The following is a 27,789-nucleotide window of genomic DNA, read 5'->3' as shown; positions in this document are numbered from 1 at the left end:
CATCAGATATCTTTACTACTACTTCATAAAAAAATCTCTATCTTTCTCTCATATCTCTCAACTAAGTAATCAATTTCCGATTTTTCATTTGTTTGATCCAATCTGATTTTGAAATTTTGAACCGACGAACATCTTAGCTTATACCACAAATGACAAATCTCTCCTACACAATGTACTTGGTTACAACTACAAGGGATCCATTGGTTCAAAAAACACAATTCCATGACAAAGGCCCAACAACGATACAAGAGACAAAAAATTAAATAAAATTAGCACCACTTTCAATTCACATGCTAGACACGTCATCTTCTTCCCATCATCTTCAACCCAGCAAACCTCCAAATTTTCAAAAACAGGACAACAAACAAAAAAGTGAAGACGAAAGATTCCAACTTTTAACTACGAAAGGAACCCAATTTTATTTTCTTTTTATAAAAATAATAAAAAGAAAAAGAGGGTGAAAAAAGAAAAAATAAAAAAAAATTAAAAATCCCATCTTCTCTTCATCCTAGTTTCCCAATATTCCCTCTTTTTGCTGTCCAAAAAATAAAAAAATGCTGTCTTTTTCATCTTTTTTGGGTTTCCCACATTTTCCCTCTTCTTCACCCCCACACAACCCTACACCATCACCAACTCCACTCTTCAGACACCCTCTTTGGGTTCTTCAATCTTTGTCTTTCTTTCTCTCTCCTCTTCTAGCAGGTACCTATTTTCTCTCTCTTAATATTTGTTTCTTTAATTTAATGTGATTTTTGTGTTAAAGTTTTAATCTTTTTGCCCTTTTCTTTGTGATTTATTTTGTATGTTTTTGCCTACCCTTTAATTTTCAGGTTAAGCTGTTTGTTTTTATACAGTATAGTGGTGTTACTTTTTTTGAAGTAATTATGATGAAGGTTTGTTTCTTGGTTGATTTGATTTTGGAATTGTGAGATGGGTATGGAAGAAAAGTAGAAAACTAGGGTTTAGTAAATGTAAGCTGTAAATTGAGCTTAATTTTGGAAATTGAGGGTTTGTAGATTCAAGAAAAATGTCGCCAGAAATGGGTTTTAGACCTGTTGTAGAGGATGATAGTGTGGAGGAGTATGCATTTGCTATGGAGTATAATGGCCCTCCTTTGAGCTTTGATATTCCTCGGGCAGTCCCGATAAATATTGAGAGTATACCTCTTGCTTCTGTTGTTACACAAATCCCTTACCCGGAGAAGATTTCGTTGCCTATCATAAATCCTGTCCTTGCTCCTGATGGTCTGAACAAGAACTTTTCTAGAGAGCTTAATAAAGTAGGGTCTGGTAATACGAATGTATCTCCGACCTCGGTGATAGATTTTGAGAGGATTACGAGTGTGTGTGAGCATGAGAGAGATGTCGAATTGGCCTCAGAAGCGACCCTTTCGCCAACTTCAGTTGATGTGTTTGAAAAAAGAGAGAAAAGTGGTCAGGAATGTATAGAAATGGGTGATGTATGTAGCTCGGGCACATTAGAGGATTTGAATTGTCGTGGTGAATCTGGGGATTGGTCAGGTTTGATAAATAGCTCAGCAGAGCTGGCTTCTTCTTCGATTAGCCATGAGCATTCACGTGATTTGGTAGGTAGAGGTGGAAGTTCATGCCCATCAGAATATTGTGAGAGCTTTGAGAAATTGCGAGAACTCTCAGCAGTTTCAGAGGCCTCCATGGCTTCTGGTCCTTCACAAGATAATCTAGATGCTGATGATTTGAATGGTCGTGAATGGAGCTCAACAAAGTCAGTCTTGAGCATGGAGTATTTGTCTTCCTCACTTTCCTCTTTTAGGACCGGAGAGTGCAAAAGCATGCCTCATAATGATGTTAAAAGGCCCATTGTGACATTTCGTGACTCTGATTCATATGATGATGTTGATGAGGAGTTGGTTTATCGTGAGGTTGAAAGACTCAGACCAATGAAGGAAGCTCTGCCTAGATCCAAGAAGGGGGTCTGCTATCGTTGTCTTAAAGGAAATCGATTCACTGAAAAGGAGGCTTGTATTGTCTGCAATGCAAAGTATTGTAGCAATTGTGTTCTCAAGGCCATGGGGTCGATGCCTGAAGGAAGAAAATGTGTTGCATGCATTGGATATTCCATTGATGAGTCTAAGCGAGAGAATTTGGGAAAGTGCTCCAAGATACTCAAGAGACTGTTAAATGACTTGGAGATTCGACAAATATTGAAAGCTGAGAAGCTTTGTGATGTTAATCAGCTGCCACCCGAGTACATCTGCGTAAACGGAAAGCCTCTATGTCATGAGGAGCTGCTGTTGTTACAGACCTGCCTGAACCCGCCTAAGAACATCAAACCAGGAAACTATTGGTATGACAAAGTATCTGGACTTTGGGGAAAGGTGAATATTTTCTTTTGTCTTATGGTTAAATTTTCTTCGACTTTCACTTGTTTTGCTTATCTGTGAGTTCTGCACTGTGCAATTTGTAGGAAGGAGATAAACCTTCTCAGATTATCAGTCCACATCTGAATGTTGGGGATCCCATTAAACCAGATGCAAGTAATGGAAATACCCGCGTTTATATAAATGGTCGAGAGATTACGAAACCAGAGCTGCGGATGCTGCAGGTTAGTATTCAATAAAATTTTAAGGTCTACTCACATCTAGTTAACATAGATACATTTGGTAAGTGAATTTTGTGGAATATTACAGTTGGCAGGAGTCCAGTGTGCTGGTAATCCACACTTTTGGGTAAATGACGATGGTTCATACCAAGAAGAGGGACAAAAGAACACCAAAGGCTACATCTGGGGCAAGGTATGAGAACATCTTGTGAATGTTATCTGCTTTGTTTTTGCGTTTTTATCATTTGTACTGTTATTAATATTCTGCTCCCTTTAGGCGGGAATGAAATTGGTCTGTGCTTTCCTGTCACTGCCTGTCCCCTCAAGATCTAAGAACCCTTGCACAGAAGAAGTGAGATATGATGTTGAAAGACCAATTCCTGATTATATGGAGAGATCACTCCAGAAGCTTCTTTTGGTAGGAAATAATGGTTCAGGGACAAGTACAATATTTAAGCAGGTAGTTATTCACCCCCAATTATGCTTCTATCTTGCTTATAAATCTATGTATAAATGTTCAGTTTGTAGCTGAGGAATTTGATGCTCAGTATGCATGTGTAATGTATTGCGTAATCTTTAAATCCAATGGGGCCTGTTAATTACGCTAAATAAATGACTCAGATCTAAGTATCATTGATGTGAAGTGCGTAAGTTCAGAAACACATGCAAATGCTGACTGTTTGGGCTGACGTGAATTTAAGCTTTACAAATTTAAGTTATGCATAAACTCAAAACCTCTCATATGGAAAGAAGTAATCTGAGATTTTAAATTTACGGAAATGTGGTTTCTGTTTTTGTCACTTCTCCTAAGTTGTCATCTAGGCTCTATCAGGAAACCCCCATGTAACTTTCTCATCCTACTTTCATGTTTTAGAATCTTTTCTCAGATGTTGCCCCTTCAGAAACTAAGTGAAGCCTAATTATAGGGAAGGAGAATAACCACTGGTTGATCTTCTGTATCCTCCTGTAATTCTATGTCATTATGTTTTCTAGCTAAATGTGCATAAACTTTAATGCAACTGCATAATAATTGGACGCGCAAGTTCCCATAAAATATGTGTAATCTAAGTTATCTAACACTAACAGAAAAACGGTTTTCCTGTTCATGGTAATTATTTCAATGGTTTTGACTATTGACTTTGACAATATCAACCATAATACTGCCGCTGCATGGTTAACAATCTCAGAATTCAAGGTATTTGTCAGCTTGATTTCATGAGTGATCTGACGATGCTTATAGATACTAGTGTACGTAGAAGAACTCGGGACTGCAGTATTAATGAAAAAGTTAGATAAATTCCTAAGTTTTTTTTAATACTTCCTCTGTTTCTATTTTGTTGATGCGTTCAATTTAGGCACACATATTAAGAAGAGGAGAGAGAATGATAAAGCAAATGGGGTAAACTAGTAATTGCAAAGTATAAAACTTACCCAAAAAGGAAACGTGTCAATTAAAAATAAACTTCCTAAAAAGTTATACGTGTCAACTAAAAAAAAAATGGAGGTAGCACTTCGTACATTCTTGTCGGGCTGTGAGTTTTATAATACTTTGTATATACATGTTGGGATGTACAATAGAGTGGACCAAATTATTAGATGAGATGAGTGTTAAAAAACTTATCTAACAAGGACCCTTTTTTTCTGAATTTGTTAGAGAGAGGATAAATACTTTTACGTTTTGATCCGTCATCTGTTTAATTTGCTTAGCACCGTATTATGGTGTTTGTCAGATGGAAGAACTTTCCTGTCTAAATTATGATTGTGTTTTAAGAGTATTTATTATTCTTGCTAATTGTTTCTATATAATTGTTTCAGGCCAAAATTCTTTATAAAACTTCACCTTTTTCTGAAGACGAGAGAGAGAAAATCAAGTTGATGATCCAGGGCAATGTTTATGGTTACCTTGGGATGCTCCTGGAAGGCCGGGAGCGCTTTGAAGAAGAAAGTTTGATGAGCCTGCCTGAGTGGTCTTCTGATACAGTTTGCCAGCAAGGTATTGTTCTCTTTGTATGACTGTTGGACCACATATATATCCTCCATCCTGTCTGTTTTCTGGTCTTGTAGAGGGGGGCTGAATCAGAGATCTGTGGAATCTAATGTCATTTATTTATCATTGGCAAAGAGATCTTTTTCACACCCTTGGAATTACTTGCTGAACAATAAATTCTGATTTTCAGAGAGGAGTACTCAAGGGAGTGATGAGATGACTATCTATTCCATTTGCCCAAGGCTGAAAGAATTCTCTGATTGGCTTCTTAAAACAATGGCATCTGGCAACTTGGAAGCTATTTTTCCAGCTGCAACTCGTGAATATGCCCCATTGGTTGAGGAGTTGTGGAACACTTCAGCCATTCAAGTCACATATAATCGAAGAAGCGAACTTGAAATGCTGCCTAGTGTTGCTAGTTATTTTTTGGAGCGGGTAAGTTTATGTAGGTCCTTGACCTTATTCAGTGTGATTTAAACAATACATGCAAGACTATATTTATAAATGCATCTTGCTCGAACCTGCTGTTGTGGATGAAATATCTCAATAGGCTCTCACTATTATTAACTTGCTTCCATGACTTTTGAACTTGCTTAAGTAAGGCCATCAACGAAAAGAATAGTTGACTAGCCTCCTTGTTGATTATCTTTTTCATTTTCTTTTCTTCAGAGGAGGTTGCCGGTAGAAAGAGTATTAAAGAAGTGCAGTTGTACTAAAGTATATGATATGAAAGAAAACTTTCTTCTTTGTTTGGTTCTTTTGTGGTCCTTTTGGTGTAGGTGCTAATTACGTTATTTATTTTCCAATGAATAGCTGTTAATTAAGTAAACACCAGAATATGAATTGCAGCCAATTGTCTATTTTCTGAGAGCTGGACTATTTATATTCTACTATTGGTAGCATTAGTCTTATCTCAAACAAGTCCTTGACCCTCCTTGTGTCCCCAGCTGGTTCTTGGTTTGTTAAAAGCAAACGGAATATGATAATGGTATGAGAATTAAGGTTGAATCTTGTGATGATGTGTTACTTTGAACGAGGGCTTAAAAGTTCACAGTGTTAGCATCCTGTTGCTGTGTTGGGTTAGCTGGTGCAATAAATTAGCTGAGTAAAAAGAAGGCAAGAAAATCTTGGGACATTAGCTTTTTACAGGTTCTGTTACTTTTTTTAATCTAGTATTACCTCGATAAGTGCAATAAATTAACTAGGTAAAGGAAGGCAAGAAAATCTTAGGACATTAGCTATTATTAAGTGCTATTACTTTTTTTAACCTATCATTGTTAAGCATGTAGCCTATAAATACACGTTAGCTGTAAGAAGTTTTGCCATGCTTCTACAGGTTACTAAGCTGGCCACTTTTTTCTCCCAGTAATTATGATGAATATGTTTTAGTCGATTTGTATGTTTTGTAAGCTTTCTTAGACTTACTAATGTGAATGTGTCTCTTTATTTAGGTTGTTGATATTCTGCAACCAGATTATGAGCCATCAGATTTGGATATCCTTTATGCTGAAGGAGTTACCTCATCAAATGGCCTAGCCTGTGTGGAGTTCTCATTTCCGCAATCAGCTGATGATGACATTGACTCTACTGATCAACATGGTTCTTTGCCTAGGTAGGTCTCCCTCATATGTACTTCAAGGTTTGGGGTAGCGGTTACTAGTAATTAATGAACTGTAGCTAGTTTTGTGTTGGGCTAGTTGGCGGTTGCTAAGCTCGTCTTCCAGTTGAATATTCTTGTCAAAGAGCTCTAAGATTATGTTGTGTTGGGCCAGTTGGCTGTATAAATCTTTTCCATTCTCCAGAAAGAGTCACACTTCACAACAATAATGGTCTGGCTCCTAGAAGGATGGGGTCGGCTACACAGACCAAGATGTCATTCCATTAATCAGTTTACATCAATAAAGAGTGGCTGACAGTCTACTACATTTGTCAACTGAATTATTTTTCCGTATCTATTTAGTCTTTCTATTGTTTCCTTTGTTTACCAGATTTGTAACTGAATTCTTTTGTGCCATATTTGTGTATTTTAGCAGTGTTTGATGTTGCTCTTAATTTTGATTGTCAAAATAGGTACCAGCTGATCAGAGTACATGCAAAAGGCTTTGCAGAAAACTGCAAATGGTTAGATATGTTGGAAGATGCGAGACTTGTGATATTTTGTGTAGCACTGACAGACTACGACCAGTTCTCATATGATAGTGAGGGGACTCCAGTGAACAATATGTTGCAGAGCAAAAAACTCTTTGAAAGCATTGTTACTCATCCAACCTTTGAGCAGATGGACTTCCATTTGATTCTGAACAAATTTGATCTTTTTGATGAAAAGATTGAACAAATTCCACTTTCTGAATGTGAGTGGTTTGAGGATTTCCAACCTGTGATAAGTCAAAACAGCAAGAGCTTCAGCAGCAGCAGGAGCAGGAGTATCAATCATAATCCTTCGCTTGGGCAGTTGGGTTTTCACTATATTGCCGTAAAGTTCAAGAAGCTTTACTTTGAACTAACTGGCCGGAAGTTATTTGTGTCATCAGTGAAGGGCCTGGAGCCTGACAGCGTTGATGCTGCCTTAAAGTATGCAAGAGAGATTGTGAAGTGGGAGGATGAAAGAATTAATTTTAGCTTGAGCGAGTACGCGATTTACAGTACGGAGGCCAGCTTTTCATCTCACTAAATCTTACTTAGTTGAAAAAGAATTTCTTGTAAAGAATTTTATATTCTTATTCCCAATTGATAGTGATCAGCTGATGTAAATATGCGGCGTGCAAATTACATAGAAGAATTGAATAGGTTGTATGAACTGACAATGTCCATATATTTTTACTACTAATTTCTGTAAAATGTAAACAGAAAGAACCAGCGGTTCTTGTGTAACTTATTTGGTTCCTGAAAAACAGTCAATTTGTTGAAATCTTTTTAACAATCACTGTCTCAATTGATAGGCATTATTCGATTTTTGTCGACATGTCTAACCAACTTTGACAATGATCTACAGGTATAGTAATTGATGGGCATTATTTGATATTCGTGGACAAGTTTTTTACCAACTTTGTCAATAATCTACAGCAAACTTAGATGTGAACAGAATTAGTGAAGGGTTTGTATTGTAGAATACCCAAAGTAAACAGATTATAAATCTTAATCACATAAGTCAAATATGCGTTCTACTTTAGTATAGGAGTGAGTATCACATTTTTGCTGTGCTAATAAAACGAAAAGAAATCAGCAGGGCAAATGGGCAAGTGGGCAACCCACGGAATATCTTTATTTACATGTATTGATGTATATGATGTCTGAACATGTGACATTCAGTTACAAACAGGTGATTTGTGCTCACCTACTTTTATAAATTTTTATGTATCAAAATTTTGTGGCAAAGCCAATTCAAAACAACTACTTTATACATTGTGAGCCAGGAAAAAAAAAACAATTAAAACTCATTTATCATCAAAAACGTATCGAGCTTGTTCATGTGTGCCTAGCAAAATATTCTTGGTAGCCCAACTCAAATCTAACATTTGTTTATGCAGTGTGTTAAGGTTTGACTGCGCAAAACTCTTACTATCTTGAGACAACTCCAACCACTTCATGATATGTGAATTTGAGATATGGAAATCTTCTATGACATTCTTCCACTTGCTGCTGCATGAAAGAAGTGTCTGACGAATGTAGCATGCCTGCAAGATATAAGAACCATTACTAGTTTTCTGGTGAATCTGATCAAGTTCCAAGGCCTTTGGCTGAGGCTATCCCAAAAGCTAAGCACACAGGCTGAGCGTGAGCCGGGTTGTGTCGGCCCATTTACCACCATAAGCAATTTCCATTATTTATAGATTGACCGAGCCAACTCAAAGGCTGCCATACTGGTCTTTGCAAGGTGCGGTCAAGACACAACCCATTGGGCCATCGGGGGGGGGGGGGGGGGCTTGTTCTGTGCCGTGCCAGGCCATTTGCTTGCATGGCCCACAGGCCACAGCCACCTTTAGAACAGGACAGGATAGGGTGGGGGAAAGGAAAAGAGCTGAGAAAAGTCTACCTGCAACAAACCCATAATGATATCCTCTGTTCTTGCACCTTCTCTTAGAGAAAGAAGAATTCCTTGCTAAAATGCGTCACAGAAATAAAAAAGGTTAGACAGGTCATCATATACAGGATGATGCCATAAAAAGAGCAAAGGAATTATTTTTTTTGTCAAATGCACTCACTTTTCCAGATCTTAGTCCATAGCAGGTTTCTAAGCAGATGAAATAGAAATCCTCCCTGCTCAGAGAGTTCATTGTCAACATGGTCAGTCCAGGTATCTGTCTCTTGGGATCCAAGCAACCAATTCTAATTGGCCAATCTCCTTTCTTTCTTCCTGTTTCAACCTCATGAGCTTTAGATAATTAAAGCTACATTTTGTGTCTTTTGGCTACACTTTAACCAATGATGCTAATAAGAATCAAACTCACCAGCCTCCAGAAGGTTAATTCCTTCCAGCTTGCTTACTTCAGCTGGTGATGGGACATATCCACACTGAATCCATTTGTCGAGAATCAGCTCAAGCCTATCCTGAAAATGAATCTCAAGTTAGATACTTTCTTTATATCCTATGATAGATGAGCAAAGTCCTTTATCTGATAACACAACAGTCTCGCATAGGGTGGATGCTACCATTGTCCTAAGGAAAAATTGCACAGTACAACACAGATTCTCTAGATTCACATTATCATTTATCTCTACCATTCCTCAACTCTCTGGTCCCTCAAGTAAAATACAAGGCAAGTGACATAAGCACTTACCTATAAACACTATCTCACGTTCCCCTGTACCCCAAAATAACGAAAAATGAGTGACGACGCAATGATGCCTAGTACTTAAAAAAAGATCTACTAATTATGAAAGCCTAACTTCATGCATACAAGAAAATGAATAACTTTTGGGGGAGGGGGTAGAAAGAGCCATAGCCCAACCTTGGTTAAAGTCTGCAGATGCACATGCTTCAGCGATTGGTAAATTCCACACAAGTCAATTGCTGAGAATATGGGGTATACCACAAACGGCAAACCTGCTTGCAATCTTAAGTAGCATTACTTAAATTGGTTAGTGCTATACATTATAGATAATATAAAAAAGAAGAGGACCAGAAGATAAAGAGCTTTATACTCGATGGACAAAGTTAATGCAAAAGGAATCTAGTGACAACTGACAAAATTAATCAATACAAAACATGAAAATCACAAGTCCTAAAACATGCAGAACAGAGGAGATAGAAAATCTCATCTTTTGTGAGGGATTTGCAGATGAAATTTAGTATTCACATGTTTTGAGAGGAATCTAAGTGATGTTTTGAGAGAAATCTAAGTGATGGATAAAGACATAGATACAGATCAAATTTAATTTTAGTCATCCAGAGACATAGTGTGGAAGGAGAGAAGGGCTAATGCCTTAAACAAGGACTTCCTTTTTTGAATTTCACAAGATTAGAGAACCATTTGAACTTCGCCAACTTTATATTGAAACTTCACGTACAAAATTCTACAAAGAACAGAATGCGACAGCATTATGATGGAGGGTCAAACCTTTCATTATTCTTGAGCATAACATTTATTAATGCAGCCAATAGAAGACCCAAGTTATCAAAGCACACTGTTTGGATCTGAAACCCATAAGAAACATCAGCATATATATAAGGAAGTGTATAGAATAAAAGGCATCATCTCACATCACAACCAACCTGGGCTTTAGCAGAAACCTCACCCAAGTTATCAGCTAATGCGAAACTCCGATGTACGGCTGTCTGGCAATGCATTGAACAAAGTTATATTTCCACATGATGAACTAGAATAACATTGATATGTCTAGGAAAAAAGCCAGCACTTAGGTACTTATTATTGCTGAAACAGACTCCTAAGAAGAGCGATGCAAATGAAATGGCTAAAAGAGAATCTGAAGTGGAGTAAGACTACAGTCTCAAGAGCATATAGAATACAAAGTATACAGAAAGCAATCCTCAATTCACTCAGTTAGATGAGCTTTTCTAGGCAGAACCATAATATAACCCTTGAGACAGCTCTTAACACCTAATCACATTGAACGCCATAAATCATTTACCTACGGCACAAAAATTTCAAGGCACATCAGACAAGGCTGTCCCAGTTTTTAAGTTGAAAGTCTCAAGGGAACTTTTAGAGTTAGATTTGTTCATCCCCTGTATTATGATCTTAAAATCAAAAGGTTTATTCTCTGAAGCCATAAATAAAAATTTCTCGAAAAGTTAATATAGACCAATAAGTGAAGAAACATAGCAAATGAGAAATTAACCTTCTAATTGCAGCATTAAGTATACGAAACCTAAATTTTTATAACGAGTTCATTAAGCTCATAAGTCATAAGTAGTTCTGATTCCAGCAGCAATAATAATCCAACAAAATATAGAATTGAAGCATATGTTGAGGGTGGAACCTTACACCAGTTGCCAGGTAGCATGCCAAGCTTATCTGTTTAGCAATGTTGGCCACGGAAGCAAGCAGCAAGAAGCAATTTGGAAAAGCAGGGGTCATCAACTCAACTCCAATGCTTAAGCTGAACATAACTGAAGTCGCGAACCTTACTCTCTTCAACAATTCAGAAAAGATCAATATAAGTGATCTGCATATGAAAGTGAAAGAGAATACTCTTCATTCACTTAACTGTTTTTAAATTTAGAATTCAAAAGCAAAATCCAAAGAACCCACAAACTTCAGTACATAATACTAATTTTGCATCTATCCTTTCCCCCTTACATAAGATAAACACACGTATAACATAACCATAAGCTTATGATGATTGCAGCTTAAATGAAAACTGACATAGTGCTCAAACAACTAGTAGAAGAACATAACACAAACTTGGAATACCTTCAAATTCGTATCGAAAGCTGAACCTACACAAGCTGTATAAATGCACCTACTCAATCTACCAAGTCCATCCTTCAACACCCAGTTCATAGCTGCAGCAGACGGAAGAGACTGAGCATACCCTACTCCAATTGCTCGAAACATCGCCTAATTTCATCAAATTACAAGCAGCTCAGCAAAATAGAACTAATCAAATTCAATGATAGCTTCTATATAAACAACACCATCCCAATTCACTTGAAATGCTACCTAGTGTTGCTAGTTATTTTTTGGAGCGGTTAAGTTTATGTAGTGCCTTGACCTTATTCAGTGTGATTGAAGAAGTACACCAAAATAATGCAAATCAAAATAAAATTTACCGAATTCAAATAATAAATATACCTGTGTTGCAAGAACTTGAAGGGAAGAACTAAAAACTCGATGCAAAAACTTCCATTTGACATACTCAATATAATTCTCAGTAACTAGCTTTGGTATGAAAAAATCCCTCAAAATCTTCACAAAATTTCTAATACCCACTTCAAAACTTTGAACAAAAGTTAGTGGGTCCCCATCATCAACACAAACAAGCTCCAAAAAACCCTCATCCCAAAAATACTTATAATTCCTCCCATTTTTTCTAATTATAACAGGGAGGCCAATTTTTGAAAAAAATTGGTGCTTTTTGATAAAGGGTTGCTGAGAATCTGAATTTGGGGTGGTGGTTTTGAAGGTGGAGGAGAGAGAAAATGTTTTGAAAGGGGTGGTGGGATTGGCATTGAGGAATTGGGGATAGAAATTTCTGGGAAGAGAAGGGTTCCATGAAAATTGAAATGATCGTAAATTTGAAGGGATTTTTGTGGATGATAGCATAAGATTGAAGAATGGTTTTAATGGTGATTTTGAGGGTGAAAGATTCTGTGATTGTTCAGGCAGAAAAAGCTGTTCTTTCTTCTTGAGGGTTTAGGGTTTAAGCGTTGTGTGCTTGTGTCAAGAATTTCAGATAACAAGTTAACGGGAGTGATTTCTATAAGTTGCTAAAAAAAGAGGAACATGGGAGATGTAGGGATCCCCCCCAAGTGGCTGGGGTTCAATCCTCATCTCCCCATTTCTGTGATAGAATGGGGGGACCTCCCCATATCTAATAAATAAATAAATAAATAAATAAATTGCTAAAAAATAATTAAATTCCATAATTATGTCACATTTTATCAATATTTCAGATATATCGTCCGTATCAACACAAATTATTTTTTCTCGAGTTCACACTAAAACCACTAATTGAGTATAAGATGTTTTCTCTAATTCAATAAGCGGTTTTACTCTTAATGAAACCGCTAATTCAATTAGTGGTTTATTAAGAGTAAGAATACTAAATTGAATTTTGGTATATATGTATTATATTGCTAATTGACGTGGACAACATGCAGAGAATTTTTTTAAAATGTAGCGTACTTGAGGAAGTTAGCTATTTTCAAGCATTTTCTATGGAAGTCACTTCTCATCATGTCATTTTTTTTTTTTTTTTTTTTTTTTTTTTGGAAATGCTTTCATCTCTCATGTCATATGCTAGCAATAATAGATGGATGTTTACAAAAGTTAGTTGATTCTTTTTCTCACGACTTTTACTTATTGAGATTATTACAGTTAATGGTAAAACTTATCTCTATCGATACATTATTGTATTTGATATAGTCCTCCATATTTAATTTGTTGTATTTTTAATGATTAAATCATTAAAACGGGTCTAGCTAATTAAAACTTATATTCTTCGATGTTTTAATTGCAACAGACTAGTTATGATCATTTATAGCTAAATAAAAATATAGTCATGTAAGATCAATTTTGATAGATTCGTCGTCTCGGTTTATCCTTTCATCATTTTTTTTAACACATTGGTGATTGAAGATATTAGTGATTGAATTGATGCATTATTGACAGTCGTGAAATGGAAAGTGTATAATTAGGCCGTGCATGAAAGAGGTGTGAAAATGAGCATAGCACTTGGTAGATGGTGCATGTAGAAGGTGTGGAGTTGAAGATGAGCAGGGATTGGCCAGTATGGTTATCATAGAATGGTGTCATAAATCACCCTCAAATGTAGAAGGTGTAACAAACAAGAGTAACATAGGCTGTATTGGCTGTTGGGGTGTCAATTCGGGTAAATAGTTTGGGTTTGGATTAGGTTTATCAGTTTTGGGTTATAACGGGTTGGTTTATAACGGGTTGAAATGGTTAGCGGGTCGGTTTTGAAAATCATTGGTTCAGTTCGGTTTGTTTTTTTTTTTATTGTGGTTTCTATTTGGGTCGGGTCCTAATTGGGTCGGGTTGTAGTTGGTTCGAGTCATAATCAGTTTGGGTTGAACCGGGTCGATTTGAAAACGAGTTTAGCTAGTTTAAAGTGGATTTTTGTTCAAAACAGTTCCGGGTCTAATCGGATTGAGTTGTAATCGGTTCGGGTCATAATCAGTTTAGGTTAAACCGGGTCAGTTTGAAAATGGGTTTCGGTTCAAAATAGATTGGGTGAAATCGGGGGTCCGGTCATTATCGGTTTAGGTCATAATCGGTTTGAATTGAACTTGGTTGGTTTGAAAAAGGGTTTACCCAATTTGAAGCGAGTTTCAGTCCAAATCATATTGGGTTAAAATCGGGTCAGATCATTATTAAGTCGAGTTAGTCAGATAATGGGTAAGAACAGGTCATGTTATAATCAAGTTAAGTCTAAGTTGGGTTTATCGAGTAGTGGGTTGAAACGGATCAGATCACAAACATATTGGGTTACTAGTTGTAAACGGTTACGAGTCATAACGGGTTATTGGTCGTAAACGGTTCGGTCTTAACGGGCTACGGGTCGTAAATAGTTCGGTCTCAACGGGTTACAGGGTGGAAACGGTTCGATCATAACGAGTTATGGGTTATAAATGGTTCGGTCACAACGGGTTACGGGTTGGACTGATTCAGGTTTATCGGATTTTTGTCGGGTTTAAACGGTTTTCGGTTTAAAATGGGTCGGGTTACTATCGAAGTTCCGACGTAATTGGTTCGGGTTGTTTTCAGTTTCGAGTTGTAACAGTTTGGCATGATAACAGGTCGGGTTAGTAACGGTTCATACAAATTCGGTTCAGTTTAGTTTCGGGTTAGAAAAAATTGGGTCGGGTCGGTTTTCAGCTTTCAAAAAACGGGTTTTTAATGGTTCAGTTCCTTTTCGGATCGGTTCAAAATAGTTGGGTTTAACGGTTTGGGTCAAAAACTGACAGCTCTAATTGACTGTACACATATTTCTGTTAGGAGTATTGCTGTATTGATGATGTGGCTAAGTTGGTTATAAATTTAGTAATATTTTGTTATAAAAAGAGAGGCATTCAGAAAGTATAGGGGCAACGCTTCCAAACGGAAGGTTGTGAGACAATAAAGCCTTATCTTGTAGGGGCAATGTAGTCATTTTAGGCATTATTTTAGAGATGTCTTATTGAATTGTCAAATAATACCATTGTAGTTTTAGTGATACAATACCAAATACACTCTTAGACTCTCAGTGTTACATAAAAAATTTTCATTGGAGTTTTAATGGAACAAAATATAGATTTAGTGATAGTGATCTCCATAATTTTTTGTCAATTTTGTATGTGAGTATATGTTTGAAAAATATTAATGACTTCACATCACGTTTTTCACTTTTTATATCTCTCTCTTCCTTGTACCTTTATATTTTTATAGTAGTTGTGAGACAGTGAAATTGTTTCACAATACTTCCTCGCAACCCTCATTTATCTCCTTCATAAAGGAGAAGTGTTAATCTAGTGGCATAATAATAAATAAGTTGAATATAAAAAGGGGAAAGTTAATTTTTTTTTTGTTTGGTAAAAACAAGTTCCTGTTCTTCTTCTTGAATGAAAGTATGAAACCATCTCCTCCTCCTCTTAATTGAAACCCATCAGCCATCAGCCATCAGCCATCAGCCATCACATCCACCACGGCAGCACCACTACTACCTTCCTTCGTCATCCCGTTAGAGAAGGTATGTACTTTAATGGAGAACATGATTCTAACAAAAACCCTAACACTTTATAGGTTGTGATAAGTTCTCTCCCCTTTATTGATTTCACCATTGATGCTTGTGCTTTCATGAATCCATGGATAAATCACTGTACCATTGACAACTTTGATTTTACAAATGTAACCCCCCTCCTTGTTTTTTGAAAGAAATTTATAAAGATATAAACTTGAATTTCTTCCAAAGTATGTATGCAAAATGCCATGATTATCCCTTAAAAAAAAAAAAAAAATGCCATGATTATTTGTAATTTTTTTTTTTAACTCAATCTTCTCTTGAATTTACTTTACATGATTCTAGTTTATTGCAGTGTGTTGTTGTATTTGCTTAACTCAACAGTGGTTTTTTGGGATCCAAGTTCAAGTCTAAGAGTCAAACTACTACACAAGAAGTTTGGGGTGAATGAATGTCTCTTCCTTGGCAACAGTAGAAGAACATAAAGTTATAAGTCGAGCTCCTTCCTTCCTCATGTAAGGCTCTATTTAATGCAGAGTTGATAAGTGATATTTATATCACTTTGAAGGGTCTTTTTCTTACGAGTATATATGCTCTACTAACATCTCTATTTTTCCTATTTTCTTTAATTGTTCCTTGATTTGAATATTTTTGTAGTTTTTAGTTTAATTTTATAACCTTTTTTTTTTAATATTTTTTTTTTTAAAAATCTCCTTTATTTTATTTTGATTTTTGTCCCGATTTATTTCTCCTTGTGTTTAATGTTGTAGCACTTGATGTCGTGTGTTGGTACGTGATGGGAGTTTGTATATAGAACAGACCGAAACAACCTTGCTTCAGTGGCATCTGGATGACTTGCTGCAAGGATTCCCTAATTTAAGACCTGGGGTTCCTCATTCCCTGGTTCAAATAGGCCATGTTAGTTTTGGACTGGAGGAAGTAGCTACAAGAGTTTACTCAGCTGACGCGGAGTACATGAACTCTTTGCAGGTGTAAACTAACTTGATCTTAGTACAGAGTAAGTGATACATGCATTGTACTTTTCTTTGTTGGTAGTTTCATTTCATCTGTTGTACTTACTGACTTCCTAACTATTTTAGGTGTTTGTTACAGAAATGACAGATGTTTGTGCACAATGCAAGACATGGAGAAAAAAGCAATACTGGAATGCATTTCCTGATAACAAACACCATTTTTTCAAGATTATGCTAGGAGACTTTGAGAGCTATCTGGTAAATTAAATAATTAAAATTTAATGTTCATTTTAATAGCAAACATTTTGTAACTCCAAAATGTTCCCACAGAGAATTCCGAGGAAATTCAAAGACGAGTACAAGGAGAAACTATTACAAAGGGTGACTCTTAGAGGACCAAGTGGAGACTGCTGGACAGTGGCGCTTGCACAAAGAGGAGAGGACATTGAGCTGAGAAATGGGTGGCGAGATTTTGTTAAGGACCACAGCCTAGAAGAAGGAGATTTTCTAGTCTTCCAGCATGTTGAAAATTCATTGTTTAATGTGCTGATGTTTGATAAAACTGGGTGTGAGAGAGAGGACTCTCACTTTGTTATACAAGATAGGGACATACGTGCTGAGAACTGTTGCTACATGCGCGACAATAAAACAGATAGACCTTCAGTGTTTGCTTATGATCAGCAAAGATTTGAGGAGGACGAGGTGGTGCATGACAAGATGGATGACGATGAAGAGGAGGACGAGGATGAAGAAATCCAACAAGAAACTATAGGTAATAAATTGAGAAAAGTTAGGGAAAAAAAAAACAGTTAGAATCAAAATGGTTATTAAGCTCCTTACCCCCCCCCCCCCCTCCTTTTTCTCACATTCTTCTGCAATACAAGCCATTAACTGCAGCTAATTTTTACTTTTTACCTCGTTCAAGGAACAGGAAAAAATTCACGGACTGGGAAAGGGAAGTGCTATGAATCGAACAGAAGACCGTTAACAAAAAAGGATAAGGAGAGAGCTTTTCGTTTGGCTTCCAAGCATTCAACGACACGACCTTCTTGCAAGATCAGGATGAAGCAGAGCCATGTTCACCATTTATTTATATTGGCATGTCTTTATACCCAAATTCTGGACTTCTACGTAACTTCATTGTTTACAGCTAATAAAAGAATAAACAATTGGACTAATTAGACATTTTATGATGCAGACAATCCCAAGGGAGTTTGCAGATAACTGCCTTCCCATGGTGTCTCAAGAAATTAGGCTGAGGGTCGGTTCCAAGATCTGGCGAGTTAGCCTTAACCGTAGGAATGTTCAATGCACACTGAATAAAGGGTGGGCACATTTTGTGCTTGACAACAACTTGGAAACAGAAGACTATTGTGTTCTAGAGCTGGCAGATACAGGGACAAGCCGACAGCCACTTACCCTGGATGTTCACATATATCGAGCTGTGGAAAAAATAGTTCCTTTGAAAGTAATTTTGCCTTGACTATTAATGTTATCTGCAAAAAGATATAATAGTCAAAAGGTTTCGTAGCCTTTTCAGCAACTAATTGTATTCTCTTAAAGGTAATAATTAGGTCACTCATGGAGATTTCTAGCAATGCAATTCTAACTGTCAAAAATTGTAATCGAATTCCTTGCGTGTATAATCATCAGCATAAATGTACAAGAAACCGGTCTTTTTAATCGTTAGAATTAATAAACCATACCTGACAGGATGCTTCTGATGCAGGCAATGGGGCTGAAAGATACATTTTATTGAATATTGGGAAAGTGAATACCTTCTAAGAGTAGATACGCCATTGCATGATTCAGAAGACAGAAGACTGCCATCCTTCTAATTACGTTACTTCAGAGATTAGGCCATTTTTGCATAAGATGCAACTTCTCAATGTGGATGGCGTGTATCATTCACTGCTGGACAAGCGAGATAAAAAGGACCCTCCAGATTTATGGAGCATAGAAGGAAAAATACCGGAGGTCACTTATACAACATACTCATCAGCATTGACAAAAGTACAGCTATATAGCCTGTATGACCTTATAGGCAGATTTTCAGAAATGATTACAAGTAAATAAAATAAATTTGACGGATCATAGATTGTCATGAGTAAGATGAATGATAAAAACAATAGTAAGAGGTTACTGAATAGCACAGTAGTAAAATCATGGGAGAACAAACTGATACAAAAGTCTTCATAAACTGATCAGGTAATTTGTCTGTGTACAGTCACAGGCAAGATCTGAATAAACAACAAATTGGAAAGATACAATGAGAGTAGTACCAACATCTTGATGTGCGGAGTTTTAGCAAGGCTGACTTATACCTCAATAACATTGCTGAGTTTTGTTACTTCTTGTTCTATTTTGTTAACAACTTTATAGAATCGGCGTCTTGATGTAGGCAGCCTAGACAATGTCAAGCAAAGTCCTTGCAATCTGAAACAATTTGCAAATGAAGTTATACACATAACAAACAGCATGTGGGCAGAACAGAAGAAAAATATTAGTACCAGAGTAACTGAGTATAGCTAGAAATATTTCCCCTTTACACCTACCTTCTACTTATACCCTCCAGTTGAGCCTTCTTGATCCCATCAGAGGGAGGAATTCCTCCATTCTGCCAGGCCTCAATTTTCTCAATATCACCGGCATATAGACAGTGTTTGTAGAAATATAACTCTTCTGTTTCTGTTAAATTCATATGCCTAACTTGCTCTTTCATGACACACATAGGTTCATAAAGCCAATCAAAAATCCTTCCCTCCGGTCTGTTCACTCCCATTATTTCAACATTATCGCCTATTAAGGAAGAAAAGCAACACAGAAGAAATGAAGTCAGTAAAGAGAAACCACAATAACCGAAAAATGGAAAGCATAGAAGTCAAGCAAGTTTCTCTTACGGATGATAAAGCCAGCAGAACCACTCTTGATGGATCTGAGGAAGCACTCAAGGAAGACATATGCTGGTATACCAATGTTAACAATCTTATTTTTTGAGTGCTTCCAACTTTCCAAATCCTGCAGTCCAATGGCTCTAGCTCGAAAAAGTTCCACACCTATGTCCTCATAAGCTTTAAAAAGGTTGTCCCATATCTAAACAGTCATAATGCAATGCATAACAATTAATTAATCTATGGCGGGAGATAGAGACAGTTTAATAGTTTACATATGAGTAAGAAAACTGAAATGGACATGCCATAATTATTATTAGATCAAGTGCTTTAGATATTTACAAAGTTCTTACCACTTTCGCCTGAAGTGGGTTTGCTTCATCAGAAAGTTGTGTAATCAAAGGTTCTTCTGCATCAGGCTGTTTACGGAGTTCCTTCAATGGCATCGGATCTGGACCAGGGTTGACAATATCACGATATCTAGGTCTGGCTTCCCAAGTACAGAGAGGCTTTCATAAGGTTGCCAACATGATTTTATCAAGTACGCAACTATGCTGGCCAATAAAAGAATAATAAACTGTGCACCTGTTGTATGCAAGTAAAGATTCAAATCGTTCAGTAATTCAACTGTTCCATATATATATACTCAAAAACCACCTTTTATGCATCAAAATTATGTTGAGGTTTTGTTTCTACTTTTCATCATTTTCTCTACAATGTTGTTTTAAAACGAGGAGGGGGAATGACATCTATGAGAAAAACCAATGAAATTCAAAGCATATCAATATATATACCTAGGATAGCAGGAACCTTCTCGTAGATATAGTAAGTCGTTTGTGTACTCATCATATATGGATGGAGAAGCAATTACATATAGTATTCCTCTTTTTGTTAAATTCTCCTACAATTCACAGAAGAGAAAATAATGTGGGAGTCAGTCAGTCAGAGATGTTATAGTATCAGAATTAACTAAAATGAAAGCAAGTACAAAAACACAGAAAAAAAAGGAAAATGCTACTCCGTATTTAATCACTAAGTTTATATGATCTACCTCATACGCAACAACTGCAGCATAACATCCAAAACCTAAACTCGAAAGGATACCAAGCAGCATGGCAATGAATGCCACGACCGGCCACAAGAGAATCCAAAGGCCAGCGAAAGGAACACAAATTGTTTCCAGAAATGGCCCTTCCCTTCCTATGAGATCTTGTATCAAGCGTTGCCAACCTTTGAATAAAAGTATCGGAGTTTTATAAATAGTTATTAACGTAATGATTGGGATATCAACAATAATCCCAAGTATGGCTGATAGGAGACATCCTGGTAACACAGTTACCCTGCAAGGTAATATCAGAGTCATGATGAAAACGAGATTAAATCCTAGCAATCAGGACATCAATATAAAAATAAAATGAACAACATCACATCATTCATATAGAACTAAGTCATGAGATCATATACGAACATATATACAGATACAAGGTGATGCACTAACATACGCAAAGGCCCAAAACTGTTGGAAGACTATCTATGTCACAATGTGGTTCAGTCAAGTTTCTATAACGGACAAATATCTATCAAAAGAAAACTCATTATGCCAATAGAGGAATAAGGATCCAAAATTAAAGAAAAAGGTAGAAACAAACTATCAACTTTTGTTTGATAGACAAATGCACTACGGATCAAGATATATGCGACCTTTTGCCCTACTAATCAAGACAAGAAGATGCAACTACTAATGACTCAAACAAAAAGAAAAATGAATAATGTAGCCGAATAAGAATTATGATGGATCATACTTAAGTTCAATAGGTTCCTCTCCCCTAGCGTCAAGCAGCTCATCCATGACAGAAAAGTAAGAATGGAATGAAAAATCAGCAAAATCCTGAACAATGGTGCAAGCACCCCAAATATTGTTCCATGTTCCATCCTACACAGTTTCAATCCAAATTAACAGCCATTCATCAAAGACTAGACCATATAAGCAAATGGACTATGGACAAATAAGCAAATGGAGAATGGACAAATTTCCGAAACAATACCGTGAAGACCCTGACCAGCTTCATAGCAAGAGATTCCCCTTCTTTGCTGATAGCCTTAAATGTTTCCATTACCGGCCATACATAGCCATACCCAATTCCCATGATTGCACTCCCTGCTACTCCCACCACTGTCCAGATAGCTATTGGTATTGGAACCAACAATATCAATAGGCATTTCATAAATGGTCCAAATTTCCTTGTTCTGTAACACCCAAAAAAACATTATTTAATATCTATACAGCAAAGCATTAAGCCTAAAATAGTTAATCTACTGTTCCAAAATAGTTGCAACAATATCTTTTCATGGTCCCTGCACTAATTTAACCATTTATATCTTAAGTTATAGATTATTAAAATTTATGAAAATTCCTTATTCCATACTCCAAAATGTCCTGAATTTCCTTGTTCTGTCCCAAACTCCCAATTGAACAATTAATTTAATCAAAACCCCAAATCATTACAACATCAGCAGTAGACAACAATACTAAACCTACAACTAACAACTACAATTCATTAAACTATACCGTTTAAAATTAGTAAGAAGATGTATAATTAAGTAATTAATATAATTAAAAACCAGTAAATAATCATACTAAAATATCTACAACTAACAATTAAAATCATTAAACTAAAAAAATAAGTAAGAAAAGATGTGTGATTAATTACTTGATCAAGCAGTAGATACTCCAGAAAAGATGAAGAGGCCATAAACCAATGACAACCCCAGTATCACCAAACGCAATTATAAGAAATACAAAAGGACTAATTATAGCACCTGCAACAAAAATTCAGAACAAGGGCAGTTTAGGAATATGAAAGTTTTCTCACTCCAAAAAAAAAAAGGAAAGATATTACCTTTGGCAAATCCAAGCAAGAAAAGGAAGACGAAAACAGGGATAAAGAGGATGAAATAAGCGATCATAAACCATATATTTTTGGGGATTCGCATTTTCTTTTACTGATTTTAATGGAAGATTTTAACTGTAATTAACTACAAATTGATTGATAATGGTCTGAGATTTTTTGTTCAACTGGTAGAAGTTGTTTTGTGTTAATAAACATGATGTATATTGTAACAAAAATGGAAGGTCTAGTTTTTGGGAAGATGACAGTTCTGCGTGCAGCACGTGGTGAAATTTCTTATTCATTCATTTTCTTGAGTTGCAAAAAAGTCTATTCTTTTGTTATCGATGCTTTTTTTATTTACACTCCTATGAATAACAGGCATGAACAAATTTGTTACCTTTTTTGAAAGAACAACAAATTTGTTACTAATTGTTACTGTGTACTTCGTACGAGTATTTCTCACTCTAGTTAGAGGCGTTAAAAACCGAACTGATCTGATTAAATCCAACCTAATCTGATTTATATTTTGACTTATATGAACATATTAATTTAGCATAATTCAAAATTAGACCAGTCCGACTAGACTCATTCAATGGACTTGGTGACTCATATTTACATTCTAACTTTTATTTATCCGAAAATTATCTAAGCTAATACTGTCAAAAGTGATGATGAACTTCAAAGGTGCAGGTTTATCGGTTAGCATTAGTAATGTCCATAGTTTGTAATGAACTTGTTTTCCAATGTCAAAGGGGAAAAAAAAACAAATCAAAAAATTTCAAGAAAAAACGAGCAGCGTCTAATAAGATTTGCTGCTTCTAAAAGAGATCTAAAAGTGTATAAGATGATAGTCATCAATGCACTTGCTAGCTTCAGTCAGCCAAAAGTATAAATTGTATCCATTAAAGTATTTATACAGAAACTTTACAAATTGCAAGTAGCTCATATTGGCATCATGAGCACATAGCCTTCTCCAGCGTTTCTTGCAGCTCCCCACTTTTGAGCGCTTCTGTAAAGGAAACATGATTCAGAAAAAGTATTCAAAGAAGTATAGAACGCATAACATATTAATTAATGTGTGCAATTTCTTCCTCCATAATAATACTAAGAAATTTTACAAGCAACCTCAAAGCAACCATGATGCAAATTTACTAAGAGGTCAAAGAGCTTCGGGAAGCACTAACAAGAACACCCCTAATGTAGATTGGAGAGTTGGAATGAAATACATTATAAACAAAATAGTTCTATGTTATGCCCAAAGCCTATGTGGCTAACAGCTATGTAGACCCGGCTTTTTACAGCCTACAGGTATTTATGAGGGAATGACTCGCACAACACTTCCTAAACAACACTGTACTTATAAAATATGTGAGTTAGTGAATGTATCCATTGTTCGATTCAAGCAAAAGCCAGGTTAATGCAAGTCCTAGGCACAGGCGCTACAGTGAAATCACTTCTAAATATATGTACCCGCTCCAATATGAAGTGTTTTTCCACTTAAATAACAAAAGGTACTAGATTTAACCAATAGTATATACGAAGTATTATACAGTCAAGTTGGAAAACAAATAAATGAAAGAATGAGCATTTGATGTTTGATGAGAAGAAAGTAAGAAGGTAAGTCTATTATGTACTAAGGGCTGGCAGAATGAAAACCAATGATGAAGTTACAACTTTACAATGTAGTCCTTGTTAGCTTCAGCAGAGCAGAACCATTTCAAAAATCTTCCCAATTAGGACTGATTATTTTTGAAAGAGGCCTAACAGTTATGACGGGGACCAAGCGTTTTGTTGGGGGGTGCAAAGAAAATCTGATGAAAGCTTAGAAAAAAAGAAGGGGGGGGAGGGGGTGCAGGATTGCTCGGCCTTCAAGAAAGAGAAAGCAAGAGAAATTTTTTCTATTAACAACAGATGAAGTTTGTAACTTTTACATAAATTTATCAGCTGTCAGAATTCATCTAATCTACTCATTTTTCCACCAAACTAAGGAGATAAACAATTCTTCACATAACACTCAAAACCTGTGGTCAAATCAAAGACAGAAGTTACAGTTAAATAAATTTCCCATAGTTCCATTAACTCTTAATCCACCAGAAGCAGAATTGGGTCTAGTTTTGTTTGACTACATCAAAGGAGATAGGATTATACCACTATAACAAACCTGTAGTCAAATCATGTACACGAGTTTCAATAAACAATGCAAGTACCCATTGATCCTATAACTCTTCTTTCATTTTGAAGCAGAGTTGGGTCTAGTTATGTTTTGACTATCACTAAGATCAGGATACTTCATTTGTCATGACCTTATACTATAATGATAATCAACAGGTCAAAAAAGAAGATAATACAGAAATATAATCACTTAAAGGAAAGCAAGTCACAGTATCCTAATAAATTCTGAAGAACTCACCGACTACGATGTCACAACCACCAAAGAACTCCCCATCAATATAAAGCTGTGGAAAGGTCGGCCAGCTTGAATATTCCTTCAAACCTTGACGCAGAAACTCATTTTCAAGAATGTTAATAGTTTCAAAAGGCACATTCAGAGACTTCAATATCTGTACAACAGTATTTGAGAATCCACATTGAGGGAAATCCCTGGTTCCCTTCATAAACAGAATCACTTTGTTTGAAGTCACAACTTTATCGATAGTAGTCTTCAACTCGGGAGTAAGAGCTGAATAGATAATACAAGAGGGTGTTAAAAACTTATAGTTTACTCATAACTTCCAGGTCATTGCTCATTACATGAGCACATAATTAGGAGACTGCCTTTCCTTTATAACTTTCTATAGTAATTAAGGACAAAGTATACAGTGTGAGGGTTAGCTTTCTATATGTATCCTTAATGAGAAACATCCTAATACCTCAGAATTGCACTCTTCCTTTCTTCATATTGAGTATATTATGCAAGAAACCAAAAGAATGAACTCTTCATTACTCTCAGAAATCTGCTAAAAATGATTCAAATGGTGCAGTCAATGACATCAAAACTACAGGTTTAAGAAATGAGGAAGATTATACCTTGCGTGCCCAACAAATGCTATGAGGACAGCAAAGCATTCTTTAAAGAGCCAAGGATGGGAGAATCCTAGGTATAAGGGGTGGACATATCATGGAATTTGATATATCAGAGAGCCAAGCATTAGATGCTCAAATAATGTTTGAGAAAATGCCAGAGATGGAAATTAAGTGTTCCAAGCTAAATGAAACTAAAGTATACACTCAGATTGAAGGAATACATTTACAGCTTTACTAAAAAGAAGTAAAAATTTAGGTTAATCAATACCTATGACTTTCTTTGTCGACAATCAAAAGTCTCATTTGACCCAAAAATCTTGTCCCTAAAAAAATCATTGGTATTGGATCTAGTAAACTTTATTTTTTATCATTATTTTTCATCTTTAAATAATCAAAACCCATTATGTTATTTCTTCTACACTTTTAATCAACAAAACCCTATTTTCATCTTTTTCTTTCACCTTTAAACAACCAACCCCTTACCTTCCTAAAAACATATGCAAAAGGCAAATGAGACTTTTATTTGAAGACGCAACGAATACATAATTGATTGGATTGATTAAAAGTGCTATCAATTATGACCCTCGGGTTATTTTTATAATTGGTCTGTCAAACGGTCAAACCTCAAACCTGGGAACAAAATAGGTGGATGTGTAATTACTTGGTTTTGATGTAGGAATGACCTAGGGTTACTTAGAATTTGCTCTTTGAACTGTACGTTTTGGTATATATCCAAGTGAGATTATGTACGATGATGAAATTGGGATGATAGCCTTTTCTTTTTCAGTTCCTTATGGACGCAACTATAATGATGTACCAATATATTGTGTTATTTCATACTTGGACTTGCTTTCAGTGGGTCAGTGGTGAATCTTGATAGCCTACTAGTTATTTATGCCATTGAACTGGGTTTTAAGAGTGAAAAGGCTATTCTCTTTCTCTATGATACCAAATGTTTGCATATGTTAGTTGGAAATTTAAATGAGCTGAGTGTAAAGCTGTAAACAGTCTAAACACTATTTATATTTTACATCCCTTATTCGGCCTTGGATTACTAATCTTGATATATGATCCTATTGACTTTGTCTGTACTTTGTAAGGAAATCTTTTCTTTGTTATTGAATGGAAAATAAAGCTGTATATTTCAACTTTACCAATGCAGATAAACCGATAAAGGTGATGTTGGGGGAAAGGAGTGGACAGTGTAGGACCAATGCTTCAGGGTCCATTACTGGTGCTTCCTAATTCCTAACACTTCATAGGATTACAGTTGTAACACAAATGCACTAAATACCTATGGGCAAGTAGCAAAGAAAAAGTAGTTATTGGATTATTGCAAAGAAAATGATGTTGGCACTTCCAACTTCTCGAAAGGATTACATAATCAAGATTCAAGAAAGAACACTGTTGAAGGGATCTATAGATGTGATAGAAAGTAATATTAAAAGGAAATGAAAGGCACAATGTCTTAAGGATTTGGCTGGACCGAAAGCTTGTGCCATATACCAAAGCTAAGAAAGGAGTGTGAAAGAGAAGAGGATACTGCCCTTGATTCCGATACATAGACTTCCCAAAACTTTCTTAGCTTTAGTGTATACTTACCCATACAATAAGAACATCCTATACTCATACAACCATTTCTCTCCTTGGAAATGCACTCTCTTTTTAAAATGCAATTCATCAGCTCAAAATCAATCTCCTTCTCCATTGAAGAGATCCAACAAAATTTGACCGAGTAGCCAACGATCACCATCAATCAAAATCTTCTGCCTGATTGATTGGATTTGGTGGCTTGTTATTCTAAAATATAATCTTAACTTTACTTCCACCATAACCTATCTCATATCTCCAAAAGTCAGGCAACTAGCAAGCAATTTCCAAGGAAATTTAGCTAAACACAGTTTTGTTCTTCGCGATCATGATCACCATAGAGCCACTCCTAACTGCCGGAAATTTAAAGTTCATAACTCGAAATCAGCAAACTTCCAATCAAATTGTTTCGAATTTTGCACAAATTAATTGTGAATTCAACTCCTAAAAAGCCATAATGTTAGGCTTAATCAACACAGAACAAGAATGACACCAATTTTATCAACATTCACAATAAATTAGGCATCGAAATATCTAAATTGAAACCAAAACTCGCAAAATCAGGTCAAATAAATCCAGAAAAAACGGCTTAAACAAAATAATTCAGCATAAAATTACAATAATTAGAAAGTGAAGCAAAATTACAAAGAGTATCAATAAATTAAGCGAATTTCGATTGAAGAGAAGAATGATAGAAAGAATCTTACCAGCGAAACAACGAAAGGAAGAAAATGAACCTCGGCGGAAGACGGCGTCGGTATTAAGGGTGGAAGGGCGACGAAAGGAGAGAGAAGGGAGACGAAAACAGCGTTGGGAAAATGAAAATGAAGCGCCGTAATTTCTTACAGTAAGCGTCGGTGTTTTCTCCGGCGAGTAAATTGCCGGCGATATTGCAAGAGTATTCCCAACCACTGAAGCCATTTTTACAGACCGCTTCTTCGCTCAACTCTACGCCTTCCGCACTGATAAGTCGAGGAACTCTATCCTCT

At 36.1% G+C, this 27,789-nt stretch overlaps 5 protein-coding genes across 10 annotated transcripts; 2 read left to right on the top strand and 3 right to left on the bottom strand.

The window, feature by feature from the left end:
• Positions 1–168: 168 nt before the first annotated feature.
• LOC110692713 (extra-large guanine nucleotide-binding protein 1-like) lies at positions 169–7,487 on the top strand. The gene is made up of 9 exons (XM_021869755.1): positions 169–702; positions 831–2,356; positions 2,446–2,583; positions 2,669–2,773; positions 2,858–3,040; positions 4,396–4,573; positions 4,758–5,002; positions 6,019–6,179; positions 6,638–7,487. The coding sequence occupies exons 2-9, from the start codon at positions 1,028–1,030 to the stop codon at positions 7,236–7,238; spliced, it is 2,940 nt and encodes a 979-aa protein (XP_021725447.1). The 5' UTR covers positions 169–702; positions 831–1,027; the 3' UTR covers positions 7,239–7,487.
• Positions 7,488–7,799: 312 nt separating this feature from the next.
• Positions 7,800–12,542, bottom strand: LOC110692714 (protein root UVB sensitive 4-like). Of its 2 annotated transcripts, none has more exons than XM_021869756.1 (10): positions 11,824–12,542; positions 11,443–11,589; positions 11,014–11,160; positions 10,281–10,343; positions 10,126–10,202; positions 9,517–9,622; positions 9,016–9,115; positions 8,770–8,939; positions 8,601–8,666; positions 7,800–8,241 (listed from the first exon to the last, which is right to left on the bottom strand). In XM_021869756.1, the coding sequence occupies exons 1-10, from the start codon at positions 12,292–12,294 to the stop codon at positions 8,002–8,004; spliced, it is 1,587 nt and encodes a 528-aa protein (XP_021725448.1). In that variant the 5' UTR covers positions 12,295–12,542; the 3' UTR covers positions 7,800–8,001. The 2 variants fall into 2 exon arrangements, with proteins under 2 accessions (XP_021725448.1, XP_021725449.1); XM_021869757.1 differs by having other exon boundaries at positions 8,770–8,921; positions 11,824–12,540.
• A 2,607-nt stretch (positions 12,543–15,149) lies between these two features.
• On the top strand, positions 15,150–18,448 carry LOC110692711 (B3 domain-containing protein Os01g0723500-like). 5 transcript variants are annotated; one of them, XR_002505517.1, is made up of 8 exons: positions 15,151–15,439; positions 15,786–15,945; positions 16,201–16,448; positions 16,544–16,662; positions 16,735–17,176; positions 17,330–17,502; positions 17,603–17,967; positions 18,134–18,448. XR_002505517.1 is itself a non-coding variant. In XM_021869751.1 (7 exons), exons 4-7 carry the CDS (start codon positions 16,546–16,548, stop codon positions 17,885–17,887), a joined length of 1,017 nt encoding a protein of 338 aa, XP_021725443.1. In that variant the 5' UTR covers positions 15,150–15,439; positions 15,786–15,945; positions 16,201–16,448; positions 16,531–16,545; the 3' UTR covers positions 17,888–18,087. The 5 variants fall into 5 exon arrangements, 4 of the variants coding, with proteins under 4 accessions (XP_021725443.1, XP_021725444.1, XP_021725445.1 ...); XM_021869751.1 differs by lacking the exon at positions 18,134–18,448 and having other exon boundaries at positions 15,150–15,439; positions 16,531–16,662; positions 17,603–18,087; XM_021869752.1 differs by lacking the exon at positions 18,134–18,448 and having other exon boundaries at positions 15,834–15,945; positions 17,603–18,087.
• Positions 18,449–18,541: 93 nt separating this feature from the next.
• LOC110692712 (uncharacterized membrane protein At3g27390-like) lies at positions 18,542–22,545 on the bottom strand. The gene is made up of 10 exons (XM_021869754.1): positions 22,196–22,545; positions 22,007–22,115; positions 21,341–21,542; positions 21,098–21,228; positions 20,347–20,635; positions 20,090–20,196; positions 19,649–19,781; positions 19,305–19,497; positions 18,960–19,203; positions 18,542–18,840 (listed from the first exon to the last, which is right to left on the bottom strand). Exons 1-10 carry the CDS (start codon positions 22,287–22,289, stop codon positions 18,723–18,725), a joined length of 1,620 nt encoding a protein of 539 aa, XP_021725446.1. The 5' UTR covers positions 22,290–22,545; the 3' UTR covers positions 18,542–18,722.
• A 313-nt stretch (positions 22,546–22,858) lies between these two features.
• LOC110692710 (monothiol glutaredoxin-S7, chloroplastic-like) lies at positions 22,859–27,789 on the bottom strand. Its single transcript, XM_021869748.1, has 3 exons — positions 27,508–27,789; positions 24,597–24,866; positions 22,859–23,195 (listed from the first exon to the last, which is right to left on the bottom strand). Exons 1-3 carry the CDS (start codon positions 27,719–27,721, stop codon positions 23,140–23,142), a joined length of 540 nt encoding a protein of 179 aa, XP_021725440.1. The 5' UTR covers positions 27,722–27,789; the 3' UTR covers positions 22,859–23,139.

Source organism: Chenopodium quinoa, unplaced genomic scaffold, assembly GCF_001683475.1.
Source record: "Chenopodium quinoa cultivar QQ74 unplaced genomic scaffold, ASM168347v1, whole genome shotgun sequence".
Taxonomy (NCBI): domain Eukaryota; kingdom Viridiplantae; phylum Streptophyta; class Magnoliopsida; order Caryophyllales; family Amaranthaceae; genus Chenopodium; species Chenopodium quinoa.
Note: the sequence above shows the minus strand (reverse complement) of the source record. Positions and strands in the feature narration are given on the sequence as shown.